The sequence below is a fragment of the Phanerochaete carnosa genome (genome assembly GCF_000300595.1).
Source record: "Phanerochaete carnosa HHB-10118-sp unplaced genomic scaffold PHACAscaffold_4, whole genome shotgun sequence".
Lineage (NCBI taxonomy): Eukaryota > Fungi > Basidiomycota > Agaricomycetes > Polyporales > Phanerochaetaceae > Phanerochaete > Phanerochaete carnosa.
In genome coordinates, this window is record NW_006767631.1 from 465,720 (window position 1) to 479,828 (window position 14,109).

The following is a 14,109-nucleotide window of genomic DNA, read 5'->3' on the forward strand; positions in this document are numbered from 1 at the left end:
CGGGTGTGCCACCACAGGCATGCATGCCTGTACAGTCTTACCTGTCTCCTTGACGAGTGCAATGCAGACTGACGCCTTGCCCAGCACTTTCTTCGTGTAGTACATCTCTTGAGAGATGAGTCTCGCATTGTATACGGACAATATGCACCCTGATTGACATACTCCCTTCGCAGTTTTGTACCTCAGTACCTCTGTTAGTCCTGAGTGTCTTATTGGATCTAGGTCAACGGCAGGTTATTCCATGCTATTGTAGTCCCTGTACCCCATACGCACCATGTAATGCCCTTGACTTGTTTAAATATATTGCTTTTCATTACATAGCCATCAATGAGAGGTGTGCGGAGGATTACAACATAAGCTACATATTAATTACAGCAGAAGTTCAGTCTGGTTACCAAGAAGTGCGGAGTTCTACGAAGCTTGGTTAAGGAAGTACGAGCACTACGAACCAGGGACTAGGCTATGGAAGTACCAGCGGTGTGTACACTGTGTACTGATCCGCAGCCTTGTTTCAGTCTCCTGATGCAAGCCCGGCCTAAAAAGCCTGGCCCGAGTCAAGCCTGGCAGTGTGCTCAAGGCCGGGCTCGGAGCGTAGTCAAGCCCAAGCCCGGCCTGGAAGCCCAGGCTTGGGTGTGCTGGCTCCGTTACTGTTCCCTGAGTTCAGAATAAGGAGAGAGCGACCTAATATATACATAGAAGACAAAATGTAGATATTCTAGACGTAACGGCTCCCATCGAGCACAATTGTGCGTCACCGTCTGGTGCCTGCCATAGGCGCGCGCTCGTGGACTTCGCTGCGACTCGACTTGTTCCGCAGGTGTAGATCTTCTGGAGGTTATAATTTAGTGACTACATGCAGTATTAATCTACTACACCCAAATACATTCTATTTGATAGCACCGGAATACTTGTTGTACTGTGAGCAAGCCTGGGCTTAAGCCCAAGGCTTGGGCCGGGCTCAGGCTCGGCTCGGGCTCAGGGCTCGGCTCGACATTGCCACAAGCCCAAGCCGGGCCCACACATCACTATGCATAACCTATGTCGTATCCTTATCCAACATCGTTGAGATTGTCCAACATCATCAACATGCACCTAACATCAATAACATATTATGTAACCTTACCCAAATATTGAACAAAGTCTTGCCAACACGCCATGTTCACATCAGATTTCAAGAAATAAACACTTGGCATTGGTATATATATGTACACTGAGCACAGACAAAGTTATGTGATTATCAGGAACTACCGAGGTGGAAAACAGTCCCACTAGCAGCAGTGGAGTGGACAGCTGACCGTGTGCTTTCTGCTTCCGTGACAGCGACCTGACCATCCACACCCTCGTGGTGAGTCAACGTTGTCAACAGCGTTAGCCCCATTCTCAGGTGTAAACCTCCTGACAATATCTCAAGATGTGCAGTTTGGACAATGTTGACAGAGTCACACCCCTTGATGTAGCACTTGTCGCCACTCCTGTTCTCGGCAGAGAACCATCGGCTCGACCTCAAAACTATGCAGAGGCCCTGGTCGACCACACTTATAGTATATGCACCACCTGGAACGCCAAAGAATATAGTTAGAAGCAGGACTCACAAGCAGAAAAGGACAAGACACCAGCAAGATCCAAGGGAACTAGAGCGCCGATAGGCAGATCATCCTCTCAACCTTTGTTGAGAACACCCACGTTACCGATAGCAAGAGCATGGTGCAGGGTCGCAGCCTTAAATGTAGCATATATGACACACCTGATTATCTGTCTTTCTTTGACCACATCGAGGGTGGGCATTGTCTGTACTTTAGTGGAGAAGTCAGCCAACATTCTGGAGCGGTTGGCTCGACAATTTCACGATTACTTATCATGTACCTGCTGAAGTAGTTCCACGATGACAGGCTCCTCTCCTGCAGATCTAGCTGCCACTCCTGCAGCCTCTCTATCACTCGGTTTGCATAAATCTTGCCATCGTAGGGCTTGTCCATGCACAACTTCTCCAAGTATTTCGGCTGAGGCTGTAGCTTAGGATTAAGACTGCAACCGTGTTGAGGTACTACCTGACATTGATTATCTTTATGTTCACCACATCAGTAAGTGAAGGAAGTAAGAGATGAGCTGGAACTGATGCTGTAACACGGAGGGAGGCAAGGAGAGTGGTGGTCGTGGTTGGAAGAGTGGGAAACTTCAAACTTCTCATGTATCAACAGCTACGGGCGAGGCCGGGTTCAGGCACCTGACAGGTGTCTATTAACAAGCTGTCATGACATCGGACTTGCCAGCTGTTGATCAACATCAACACATGTCTAACATTCTCGTGCAACTACAACATTGTTTCGTAACATGTAACATCCCCCAACATGGGGTGTAATTTTGCTAATGTAGGAGATGAAGATGTGAGTATTAGATCCCTAACCCGCAAGCAGGAGCGCCACTTACAGGTGTAAGTAGGCTTGGACAAGTGCTTGGTCTGACTGTGCAGACATACTAGTCAACGTTGGAAAGCGAGGGTGCAAGTTATGTTCAAGGTGAGCTACTGCTTGTACACTCTTTATGAACAACTTCGCTGGTGTTCTATAAATAGCCACCATTGTAACCTTTTCCAGATGTCCTTCCAGATGTGCAACATTTTACAGCTGAGCAGTGCTTTGCCGTGCGACGTTGAAGATTGCGAAGTGCTCCTGGAGGCAGAGAAGCTGTGGACTGTTGAATTGAGAGTGGCTGGATACCTGGGGACTAGCATCAACAAATCTGTCAGGAGGTGGAGTAGGAAGGTTTCTGCCCACTGGTACCAGGGTGTGCCGCAGGCAGTGGCCATGCATAATATTAAGATACACATGCACCATTGGGCTGCACCTTTTCCTCTCAAAGAGCTTCGTCTTGGCTGTGCACGCAGCTTGGACACACGTACACAGCGACTTCAGTGGATGAAGTAACCGTGCTAGCCTTTGTGATAACTACATTGTATGGGCTACAGGATTCTGTCAGTAATCCATGTGCGGCACCCACTATCACGATCTATCACTCGTGGCGAGTGGAGAACACCACAGCTACATGAGACCATCGACCAGGTCAGAGGTGGCTTATAAGGCCCCTGGCAAGGGCGGGGATTGCGCGAATCGAAAGATATCGCACGGATGGGCTATCGGGCATCTGTCCTGCACTTAGAACCGCCTCACATCTCCCTATATCTGTTCATCTCGGCAAAGGCTAGAAGAAGTTGGAATTACATCTTCGGAAAGATTGGATTATTTGTCAACATGTACTGTACTACGTACTGCCAAACAATTGCGGTACTGCGATCCAACTTGCATCTGTCACGGGTCTCTATAGGCGTTAGTTCATCTTTATGCCCTGGATCCTCGATGGCGACAAGCTGAGCGCCTTTGCGCGCCAGACTTCAACACCGTGAGGTGTCTGGGGTACTGTACTTTTACAACTGTACTGGATGTCACATGTCACACTGCTTTTCCGTGGACACTGCCAATAATATTCTCTCGATTTATGGCGATTTTGGTGAGTTGTCTGAAAAACTCATTTTGGGCACTTTCATCTGGTATAGTCATAAAAGTACAGTACGCTTTCGTATATAGCACACTATAGAGTACTTGCAGTATATAAGACTCACTATGCCCATAGGCATCAGGAAAACTGCAAGCGCCCTGAGGTGGATTAACTTTAACCAGGGAGTCTCAGGCCTAAGGCTTTCAGGCTGTCCAGTGTCAGCCGGCTTCACAAGCATTCTCACATCAGGGAAAAATGACTTTGCTACATAGTATTATGAAGCCGGTGTAGAGGTCGAAGTAGTCGAAGAATGGTCCCCCTTTCAGTAGCAAGCACCAAACATGTCCCTGCCCCAGAAGCACTCTTGTAATAACCCCTAGCCTCAGGAGCACTTTCATAGCAACTCTGAGGTATAATTGTAGCTTGCCCCATGTAAGCAATATTGTACTTGGTATGGTAGCATTGATCACCAATCACTTGTCTCATCCTACAAGTATCATCAGAGCATTAATATTGAATGGCATATTGACTATTTTACAGAGCTGTATTTACACAGAATGTCTTGTACTACCACTTGAATGAGCATGGGCAAACATTACATTAGTATGTATCACCTTGGGCACACAGCTGGATGTGGCACGCTGAAGTAGCGCACGAGGACAGCGCTGGACTGCGGTACTCCAGGGAAGAGTGCCGCAGACAACACAAAGTCAGTGCCGGTGGCAGACACGTTCATGTAGTTGAAAAGTACGAGCGCACGCACATGCGCCATTGCCTGGTCATGAATGGTGCAGCCACATGCACGGCACTGTAGTTGCTTTGCAAGCTGTCTATGTCAAGGTTAAGGATACGGCTCCCATTCGCGCTCACGGGTGCCCCCACTACAGTGAGCACCGCATAGAAATTCGTATTCATGTTTGCGCTAGCCACACTCGCACTGCCCGCGACACCCACCAGCAGCTTGAGCAGGTTGTACAATACACCCAGCTTGTGCGTGCGCAGGTACACACCCAAGTAGCCGACACTTGCCATCTGCAGCACATAATCCACCATCCAAAGGCTGACAGCAAGCCTATTGGACCCGGAGATTTCACCGCAAGAGGCAGGATCAAACTCGTCCATCAGTAGGGGCTGCGCTGGTTGGACGGCATTGAGACGATGGCCTATAGGTCTCAGTGCCAACTCCGGTGAGCCTTTGTACATAGTACCTGTGCGAGCCATGCTTACCACTTGCTCTCCTGCCACTCACGGGCCCGTTTTCACCACTCAATGATGCGCCACTGAGCCTCTTGCTAGTATTCATGCTTGCTGTTTGACGACAGGCACACCCACATATTTCCCAAGCAGCCACACAGGATGCTGGTCATTGTGCCTGCCAACCTGCCCACCAGCCTGGCACCTCCACTGTTACCTCCACTGGATGACTACCTACCCATTTTGCATGGCCACCTACCTGGTATCTGCCACTCTTCCTTCACCTCTGTCCCAGTGCTGCACAGCCTCCCACTTCTGTTGTGACTGCTCAACCGCTCCACCACATTGTGGCAACAATGAAGAGCTGTGTGGCTGCAGTGCGTCACATCAAAAGTAGTCAGTGATAGAGCCCATCTTCAATCTCAGAACACTTACTTTGCTCATAGTATATCACCCGCTCATCATCGCAGGGCAGAGTTAAGAAGGGGAGAAGAACTGAGATGCAACGAACTGATAGCGCCATCAGTTTAGGGCTGGTGTTGACAGACTTGGACAGTCGTGCATCGCTCCAAGTGCCCGCACAAAGTAGTGTCTCATTCTCATGTGCAAACTTTCTAAATGACTGTAGTACTAGCTAGTCGGTTATAGGAATCATTATATTACTAGAAAATGAGTAATTGTGGCTATAATGAAAACAGAAGGTGAGCCTCTACTCCGAGGCCACTACTGCAACTTCTTGTGCTATGCAGTGGGCAGCTCTGTGTGCCGCTAGCTTCGGATGCTTCAGAGGCTTTGGTAGTGAAGCTCCCACTACGGCACCAAACAGTGTTTCCTGATGCAGTGGTGAGACCTAAAAATCGATGGCCACAGCCAAACTTCAAGCCACCCATTTATAACAAAATTTCTTGGCCATTCTGTGCATTCAGAGATGCGCTCTTAGCTGATACAAGATTGAAAAAGCCAAAATTGCATAAAATGTGTTGGTCGTGACTCGAACCCTTGCCCAGATGTGCCGAAGAGCCCTAGGGGCCCTGATTAGCTTAATCAGGGCTCTCAGCACTTTCAGTGCATGTCGATGGGGCAAATTAGATCTCTCTTTACTTGCCGCCCCACTTGTTAGTATGCCAAACCAACTTACAGGCAAATACTGAACGCTAGCATTCTCCACAGCAATATCAATGTTAGAGTGAATAGGTCGTGTCATAGGCAGCATGTCTCTGTCAAATATAAACCTTCTGCCAGTGCCTGAGACTGTACTGGTATCTTTTTATAGATTTTCTCTCCCTAAACCCACCTACTTTGCAACTGACATTTGCCATACATATTTAGATTGGAGGACAGCTATGTGCTGACATTGCTAGTGTGTAAGTTGCAAAATTGCTGAGTCTCGTAGTATTAGGCTGAGTAAACTCTTCCACTCCAGGTTTTGTAATATATGAATTTGTCATGATGTTCAGTTAAGAGATCGTTGTGGTGTGGAGAAGAGAGTTTATGATCACCTTGCTGCTGCTACTGAGCACTTGATGGTTCACGGTTCTGGGCCCAATCTTGGCAGCTGTACTTGGAGATCAACCACAGTGAGTCTGTTGACGCTATAGAGACTTACAAAGCATTGGAGCAAGCTTTCACAATCTTATTCTGCAGGTAGTAATGTGCGAGCCCAAGCCCAGCCTGAGCCCAGCCCAAGCCGTAGGCTTAAGCCCAGGCTTGCAAAGCTTAGGACAAGTATTTGTATGTAATAGGCTGCTATTGCATGTACTCACTGTACTGAAGCCTTCAGAGAGCACGTGACTGCGCTACAAGCCATGTTATGATGAGGTTCACAAAGGGGCACCTACAGTGAATGCCAGGCGATGGTGCACAATTGCGCCTAGTCACACTAGCAGGGACCGCCCAGCCTGATAAGTCAACCTTTTGTCTCGTATGTGTATATAAAGTCGCTTTTACCATGTTTTGAGCCCAGGGAATGGCAACACATTTGGTGCACCCAAACCTGGGCTTTTAGGCTGGGCTTGGGATTGACTACGTTCCAAGCCTGGCCTTGAGCCCACTGCCAGGCTTAGCTTGGGTCAGGCTTTTTGGGCTGGGCTTGGCAGACTCGTGGGCTTTGAGGCCCGGCCTGCACATCACTATCTGCAGGCATATACTTTATGACATTCTCTGATCATTCAATATACCTGTTATAAGATGCAATGTACTTTATATAATGACTGCTGTGGCATACTTTGTAAATGTGGGCCTGGTATTAGATGAGTCCTGAGTACACTCATCATTGATTGCATGTGATTAGACCAATCTTCTGTGTAGTGTTCTTGGCTCTGCATGTGTATGCACTCTGGTAAGGGTCAAAATTGAGATACACCTTTTTTGCAATCATATTCATGCTTGGAACAGCTCCAGCCAGGGTAAATATTGTGCACTGTCTTTATCAGACTGCAATTTCGCATACTAACCCTCATTAGTGCTTTTAGACATATAGCATATTTTCACATGTGGATGGTCCACAGTGGCTCAGATGTATTTCTTCTTTCAATATCCCATCAAATATGGGCACAGAGTATGTGCTCGCCTATTGCACCACTTGAACCTGAGTATATGATAACCGCTTTTCTTAGGTGTACATATGGCATCCTCAACTATGCACTCTTCATCAATGGACTTAACACCCATGCAGTGCTCTATCTTGCAAAATGCACTGTGATAGCTTCTGATACCGCTGTCCTTGTGCTGAAGCTAACTAAGTCATTCAAGCACTTCCAAGAGATGTGGCTGCTCAAACTCAGTCCGTTTAGTACTTCTGCAGTGCTGCTTCAAAATGGTTTGTGCTCCCACTTTTGCTCATATGTACATCACATAGCTCATGAAGTATTGGTATAAGTGCTATATATTTTGTGCGAGCTGGATGTTGTATATGATACTTTACAGCAGCCTCGCCTAATGTATGCACTTTGAGTGCCCTTCTTGTGATGAATATTTCACAGCTCCTCACACGTTCGAGAAGCAGTGTCTTTGTAGTGATTATTTCCTGTATACAATTCTATCTGGGGGTGTTCTGACCTTCATTTTACAGGAAGGCTATGCGAGCTACTTTGTGCAATACATGGTAATTATTCTCCAGGCCCTAATAGTGGAGTTATCTTTCAACTAAGTGCTGTATCTTTACAGCCCCCTGTGCTGGTGCAATACTTCATGCTCAATCTCTGTCAATTTAGTAGCCCTTCCAATGGCAGCAGCTCGAGCAAGCAGTGCTCCTCTCGCTTTTTTGTGAATTTTAGGATGCCCTCAAATTTCCTCAGAAATATGAGTGAGCCTTTGCACCACAGCCAGTCAGAGCAAATATGAGATGGTGAAGATGACAGCGATGATGATCATGCTGCAGAGGGGCCACAGGATCAACCTGGAGGGGGCTCCACACTATAGGCTGGCTTGTTAGGCACTGTGCACTGGGACAGATCACTGATGATGTAATTTAATACCACTCCAATACCACAGCAACTCGTTGAGCACCCACCACTCAATAATTAGGTATGTATTTTGCTCCATTACATCCTAGAGGAGCTTAGCCTGAATGATCTGACAGGCCGTGGTCAATCTATGATCTCCAGTGATATTGGATTCTCGAGCTGCCTGACTTGGCAGTCTAATGGACAGCCATTTCTTGTCTTGTTACAATCCAGCTCACATGCATTGCCTGCCGTAATCTTTCTTCCATGACCTGTGTATTGCAGGGACCCATATCAGTTATCCATTGTTGTGAATAATAGTGCTGTATTGACTTTTACCCTTGACTAAGCTGTAGTATTAGCAGTGTTACAGCATGATACTGGTTATGAGCATGAGATGGAGTGTTCCGAGCTGTGCTTGTAGTTTTTCTCCTCAACCGCGCGCAAAATAATAAAGTAAAAAGGAAAGAGTGGGAGCACTATTGTCCAGTTCATGTAGTATTCGCTCAGTGGTAGTAGCAGCACTGTGCACATCCTGAACAAGACTGTGGGGCTTGCACTCTGCATGATCTTGCAAGGTCTTGAGAAGTATGTAAGTGAATGCAATCCAGCACAAAACTGCTCGGAAACTCACAATGCAGAAGTGACCTATAGATGCACCATATTAGTGTTTGCATCCAAGCACCATAGTAGGCTATAGAGTACTTGCTCAAGAAAGGTGATTCTTTCCCCATGTAAGTAAATGGTGCTTGAGGTTCTTGCTGTCATGGTCCTCGGTATAGTTGCATGCACAGATAACCTGTCAAGGGAGACCGATGAGTTCAAATATTAACTATCCTGATGGCCACAACTGCAAGGCCAAAGCCACAATGCTTAGCGCTAATACCATGTCAATCCCAAATTAGTCCAATGGGCCTGCATTTTTTGCAGCCTTGTAGAGCACCCAGATGTGCACAAGTGTGGAATAGATCATTCAAGATTGATGGCGCAGTGTAGACTGTATGGTACCAAGGAGCACTTGGTAGCTGCCGAGATATTTTGCATAAGCACCATATCAGCATTGGTCTTGTGGATATACAGCAGAAAAAATGAACAGAGGAGAAAGGTGCGTTCTCGCCTTGTGGTTGGAGTCTTTATAGCTACAACTTCGCCACAGTGACTTTTAAGGTGACTGCCTATCACAGAGGGCCAACAACCGATATGATGGCCCAGATGGCTATTCCTGCAAGGCAGAGGCAATTGCACCAGAGGCACAGCATTCATTTGTTGTCAAGGATAAGAAATCCAAAGCTGACTGTGAGAGCATTTAAAATTGCATCTGTATCCCTCCAGAGAAGCTTTGGGTGCACATATGACATTGGAGTGCATAATGCATTCATGTTCGAACATAGGCAGTAAGCTCTGCACACACCAGTCCTAGGGTATATGAACCTCACCGATGACCTTCGCATGCCGTTGGGCTTATCGGCGGGCTTAACGAGCTTTTTGTTGCTGTGGACAAAATGCAAAGATAGAACAAAAATTCTGAAGGTCACATTTGAGAACATGATAATTAGGACAGCCTGAAAAGCAGTGTCAGCATAAAAATCTTAGTGCAGTGATGAGCTGCTCACAATTTAAATGGCTGCAGAGACAGCATAGAGTGGCTCAAATACTGATGGTGAAGATAATGTCAGACCTAGCGACCAAGCTGAGCTTGAAGACAATCATGAATATCCTTAGTATCCCGCCTTTGTCCTTCTCAAGTGGCTAGCCAATTGTCATGGCCTCTGCATAGATTACAAGAGCGCTATCGCAATGTTGAGAACGTCACTCACAATAAGGAGAAGCAGATGAGTGCTCTGCACTTGGAAGCTGTTATGACCCATGTAAATAGCTGGGATTGTCCTCATAAGCCTGCAGGAGAGTATTGAGATATCAATAGAGCGGGGTAGGGGATTTAGTCAGGAGCTTCTCCACGGGCAATACTGTACTGCCATGACCAACAGTGCATGTCATAGTCACAGAGCCTTTGAACAGGCCAGGTTTGAACAGGTGGTCACAGTTATGGTAGGGCAATGAACTGGCTGCATCACCATGACATAGGCGCTTAGAAATATACTCTTCATTTTTGCTCAACTTTTGGTTATCAATGCACAATATTGAGATTGTAGTGAGGGCATGTGATATCAGCATACCCAATAACATAGATATCTATATTACACTGTATTGTTGAATTGCCTAGTGGCTCTGGCTCGGTGTTCCACCTGGCATGGACTTAAGGTGGACATCTTAGATTAGGTGCTGCTAATACATAGATAGTGATTGGACAATCATATGTAGTGCTTCCATGCACAGACTTCTTTATGGCAGGCTTCTCCATTCTAGCAAACTTTCAATTTGCTTCCTTTTTGTATATAAGAACTCCTCCCCACATCTTCACTCTGTGTGCTCTTTCCCTTCGCACTCAGAGTAAGTCCTCCTTCATCACCCTTGCAGTATGCCCACATGCTTACCACCCTGTATAGCTAATCCCCCATGTGTATTAGGTTGGACTTATACAGTGTGCTCTTTCCCTTTGCACTCAGACTAATCTTCTGTGTGTATTAGATTGTGCCTGCATGCTCCCACTAGTTTGCCCTTGCACAGCCCAGACAGTCGTCACACGACAATATGTGTGGCATGTCATCTACTTCATCAGGTTCATCTGCACAGTCCATGTACTTGACATCAATGTTGTCAGGCCAGCCGACATCCATTGTGGTGTATGTTGCTATTGAGGAAGTGTTTGCTGGGATTGTAGACAATATCACCAAAACATATGGAACTCAAACCATGTGCCACATACAGTGGCCGGTTGTCCTGCACAGTACATGCAATAACTGCTTGTCCTGAGACCCATGCACCATCACGTTGTGTCTTAGCATGCTACTGACAGCAGGCATTACCTAATTTAGCTTTCTACCTGCTCCAGTCATGGTTCAGTCATTGAACTATGGTCACGCATCATAGGGGGTGCGTGAACTGTGAACTGACCAGGTTTCAAATATCACAGGTCACAGTGTGTGAACTGTTGGTCATAGCGGTACAGTAATCAGGAAGTTTGAGCATGTCTGAGTCATGGCACCAAAGAGTGAGAGATCAGGTCTGGACTCGTAATGCATGATATATTATTGGAAGTCCAAGTCTCTCTGGAATGAGAGCCAGATATTTGGAAGGATGGGTATCAGCTGAGGAAGAGGTGTCAGCAACAGATCTCAAAAAGTCCTGCTGCGGTGTTAAACATGTGCTATGGTTAAGGGTTGGTGAGTAATCACCATAAATCTCAGTAGTATGTGACTTACCTCCATGTTTGAGCAGTTGCCTAGCGTGGTCGATTCATGTGCCGATGACAGGACTTTTGTCACGTCCAAAACACAGCCAGTGGTTCAACAAGTGTTGAATACTTGTGTGGAACAGGCTAATACCAGAAACTATTTGTGCTTCACTGGCATTTTCAGTCCTTGTCCATTCACGTCAACTGTCAAGATCTCACACAGAAGTTTCTCCCACAAATTTCTCCACACTCAAGACTTCAAAGGCGTGCATTTTATATGAAAGATGTGCTGTTAGCAGGGTGGATCCGGGCCCTGGGCGAGCTGGCCTTGTCACAAATGGTGTAATACTCGAAGCACCGGATAAGAATGACTTTGTACTAACTCCAGTGTGGCAACATGCTGGTGGGCAGGTCTCGCTTCGAGTCCACATGCTCGACAATTGTACTGAGCAGCTTGATAGGCTGATGTCTGAATGAGAGCTGCGACTTGGTGATGGCAACAACAGACCAGGCAACAATAAGCAGGTCCACCAAGGGTGCATACTTGTTGAGAGCCAAATTGTATGGCAATCTGCCAAGATGCATTGGAAGAAGGATGAGAAGTTTGATTAGAATGTTTGGCATTATGTCTGGATCTGCGAGGCTATATGCGCAAATTTTTGTGTTGAGCGTGGAATTTTTAAACACTCTGCTAGTACTGCCATTGTCTCTCGCAGCTGGCCACTTGCATGTCAAGGAGAAGAATTAAAGGGTTCGCTCATATAGACACAATGGTATCTGTCAAAACCACATGTATGTATGCATTTGTGGGCCCAGCCTCTGCACAGAGTCAGCAATAAAGTATGGAAAGTGTGCGAGAAGCAGCGCGCCTGCTGAACACTCTCTCTTGGGAGTATCCAAGTTTACGTCTCAGTCTTGCTGTTCAGCCCTCAGCTTCCAGCTCCTTTAACGCCACCTGCCGTTATCCAGAGAACTCCTTCATACAGCCTTGAGCAGCTTCTTCACATCCTGCTACACTTGTCTCTATGGCAGTAGCTCTGCTCAAAAATTCAAACTGTGTAAATATGATGGGAAACTGCAAATATGAGTGAATTTCAAGCCCAAACAACTAATACTGTAAACTTTCCTTGTGAGACTTGCTTACTGTCAACTTTGAGTGTGAAATTTTGAAACCTGACCATAAATGTTCTGCATGAGGCCTGACCATGTACTTTCTCTCCTCGTCATTCTGACAGGTGCCCGGCCCCATCAAATAGTAATGTGACCCAGCCCAGCCTATCAGCTGTCTTTCCTCAGCTATCTTGCTTACCTGCTGCATGCATTCATCGTTCCTCATGTGTGCCCATCACTTCTGCCCTCGTGCTCGCTGTCTGCCATGACTTCCATGCTTCTTCCCCCACATCTCAGCCATTTCTTTTTAGTTTTCTCTCATTTTTGTTACTTCATGTAACATTACCTAATAATGATAATGTAGAGTATATTGCATAATTAAATCTGTACTGCTACCTTCCCTGGTGTTCACACAAAGTTAAAGTAGATGGAACACCCTGGGAGCGTGATGCAAAGCACATTACCATTATATTTATGCCATTAGATACTTGAACTACAAATTATACATGCAGTGACAAAAATTTGCGAAAAATGCAAAGAAATAGCTAAGATATGGGAGAAGAAGCATGGAAGTCATGGCAAATAGCAAGCACGAGGGCAGGAGTGATGGGCGTGCGTGAGAAACGATGGGTGCATACAGCAGGCAAGCAAGATAGCCAAGGACAGACAGCTGATAGGCTGGGCTGGGTTGCATCACTGTTCGATGAGGTGGAGCGCCTGTCGGAACGACAAGAAGAGAAAGTACATGGTCAGGTTTCAAAATTTCACACTCAAAGTTGACAGTAAGCAGGTCTCACAAGGAAAGTTTACAGTATTTGTAGTCTGAGCTTGAAATTCACTTGTATTTGCAGTTTCCCATCATATTTACACGGTTTGAATTTTTGAGCAGATCTACCATCATACATCCTGTCTGTCAACTGTCTCTGCCAATGATAAAATGTGGTGCTGCCCCATGCAAATTATCACTTCATATTGCAGAAGTATGTTCTTCATCCATCAGCAAGTGGTGTTTCGTGGAGAGAGCATGCCAGGCATGTGCTCTGCTGATCTTGTGCCTGTGGTGCAAGATAAGAATTAGTGAGATGTATAATATCAGAAAAATGGACTCACGCATGTTTTTGACTCCTGCGATTGCATTCAACTTCAACATAAGCTCTACCGTGCTCGTGATGGAGTTGGATGCTGAGTGCTCGAAAGCTTTGGCATTGCACAGCATCAAGTTGAAACAGTCCATGTATCTGGCCCTGGAATTCAATTGATATGCTTTACACTAGCACAGTACAGTGTGGAGACCTTCAGCGCAGATAGCAAGGCAACAGTTTAGCTCTTCCAGGACATTGCATTCTTGCAGCGTGGTGACTGTGTTTTGCAGAAATTTGGTCAGCATTGTACAGTGCTAATCAAGGACAAGGTCTAAGTTATTTACAAATGCAGCTGTAGTCAAGGCAGGCCAGCCATTTGCATCAGATGGACACATGCCAGTGTTAAAGCAGGGTGTGAGAAATTGCAGCAGCAACGCAGAAGAGCAGAGGTGCAGAGTACGAGTGTGGTCAAAAATAGGCAAAAGGCAAACTG

The 14,109-nt window shown here is 46.3% G+C and overlaps 1 protein-coding gene across 1 annotated transcript; it reads right to left on the reverse strand.

Moving 5' to 3' along the window:
- Window positions 1-3,988: 3,988 nt before the first annotated feature.
- Window positions 3,989-4,724, reverse strand: PHACADRAFT_253417 (uncharacterized protein). The gene has a single exon (XM_007394140.1). It carries the CDS (start codon window positions 4,711-4,713, stop codon window positions 4,225-4,227), a length of 489 nt encoding a protein of 162 aa, XP_007394202.1. The 5' UTR covers window positions 4,714-4,724; the 3' UTR covers window positions 3,989-4,224.
- Between the last annotated feature and the right edge of the window lie 9,385 nt (window positions 4,725-14,109).

What these genes read in the sequence shown, in the direction of transcription:
- PHACADRAFT_253417 (XM_007394140.1), bottom strand. Translation starts at nt 4,713, where the DNA reads ATGGCTCGCACAGGTACTATGTACAAAGGCTCACCGGAGTTGGCACTG.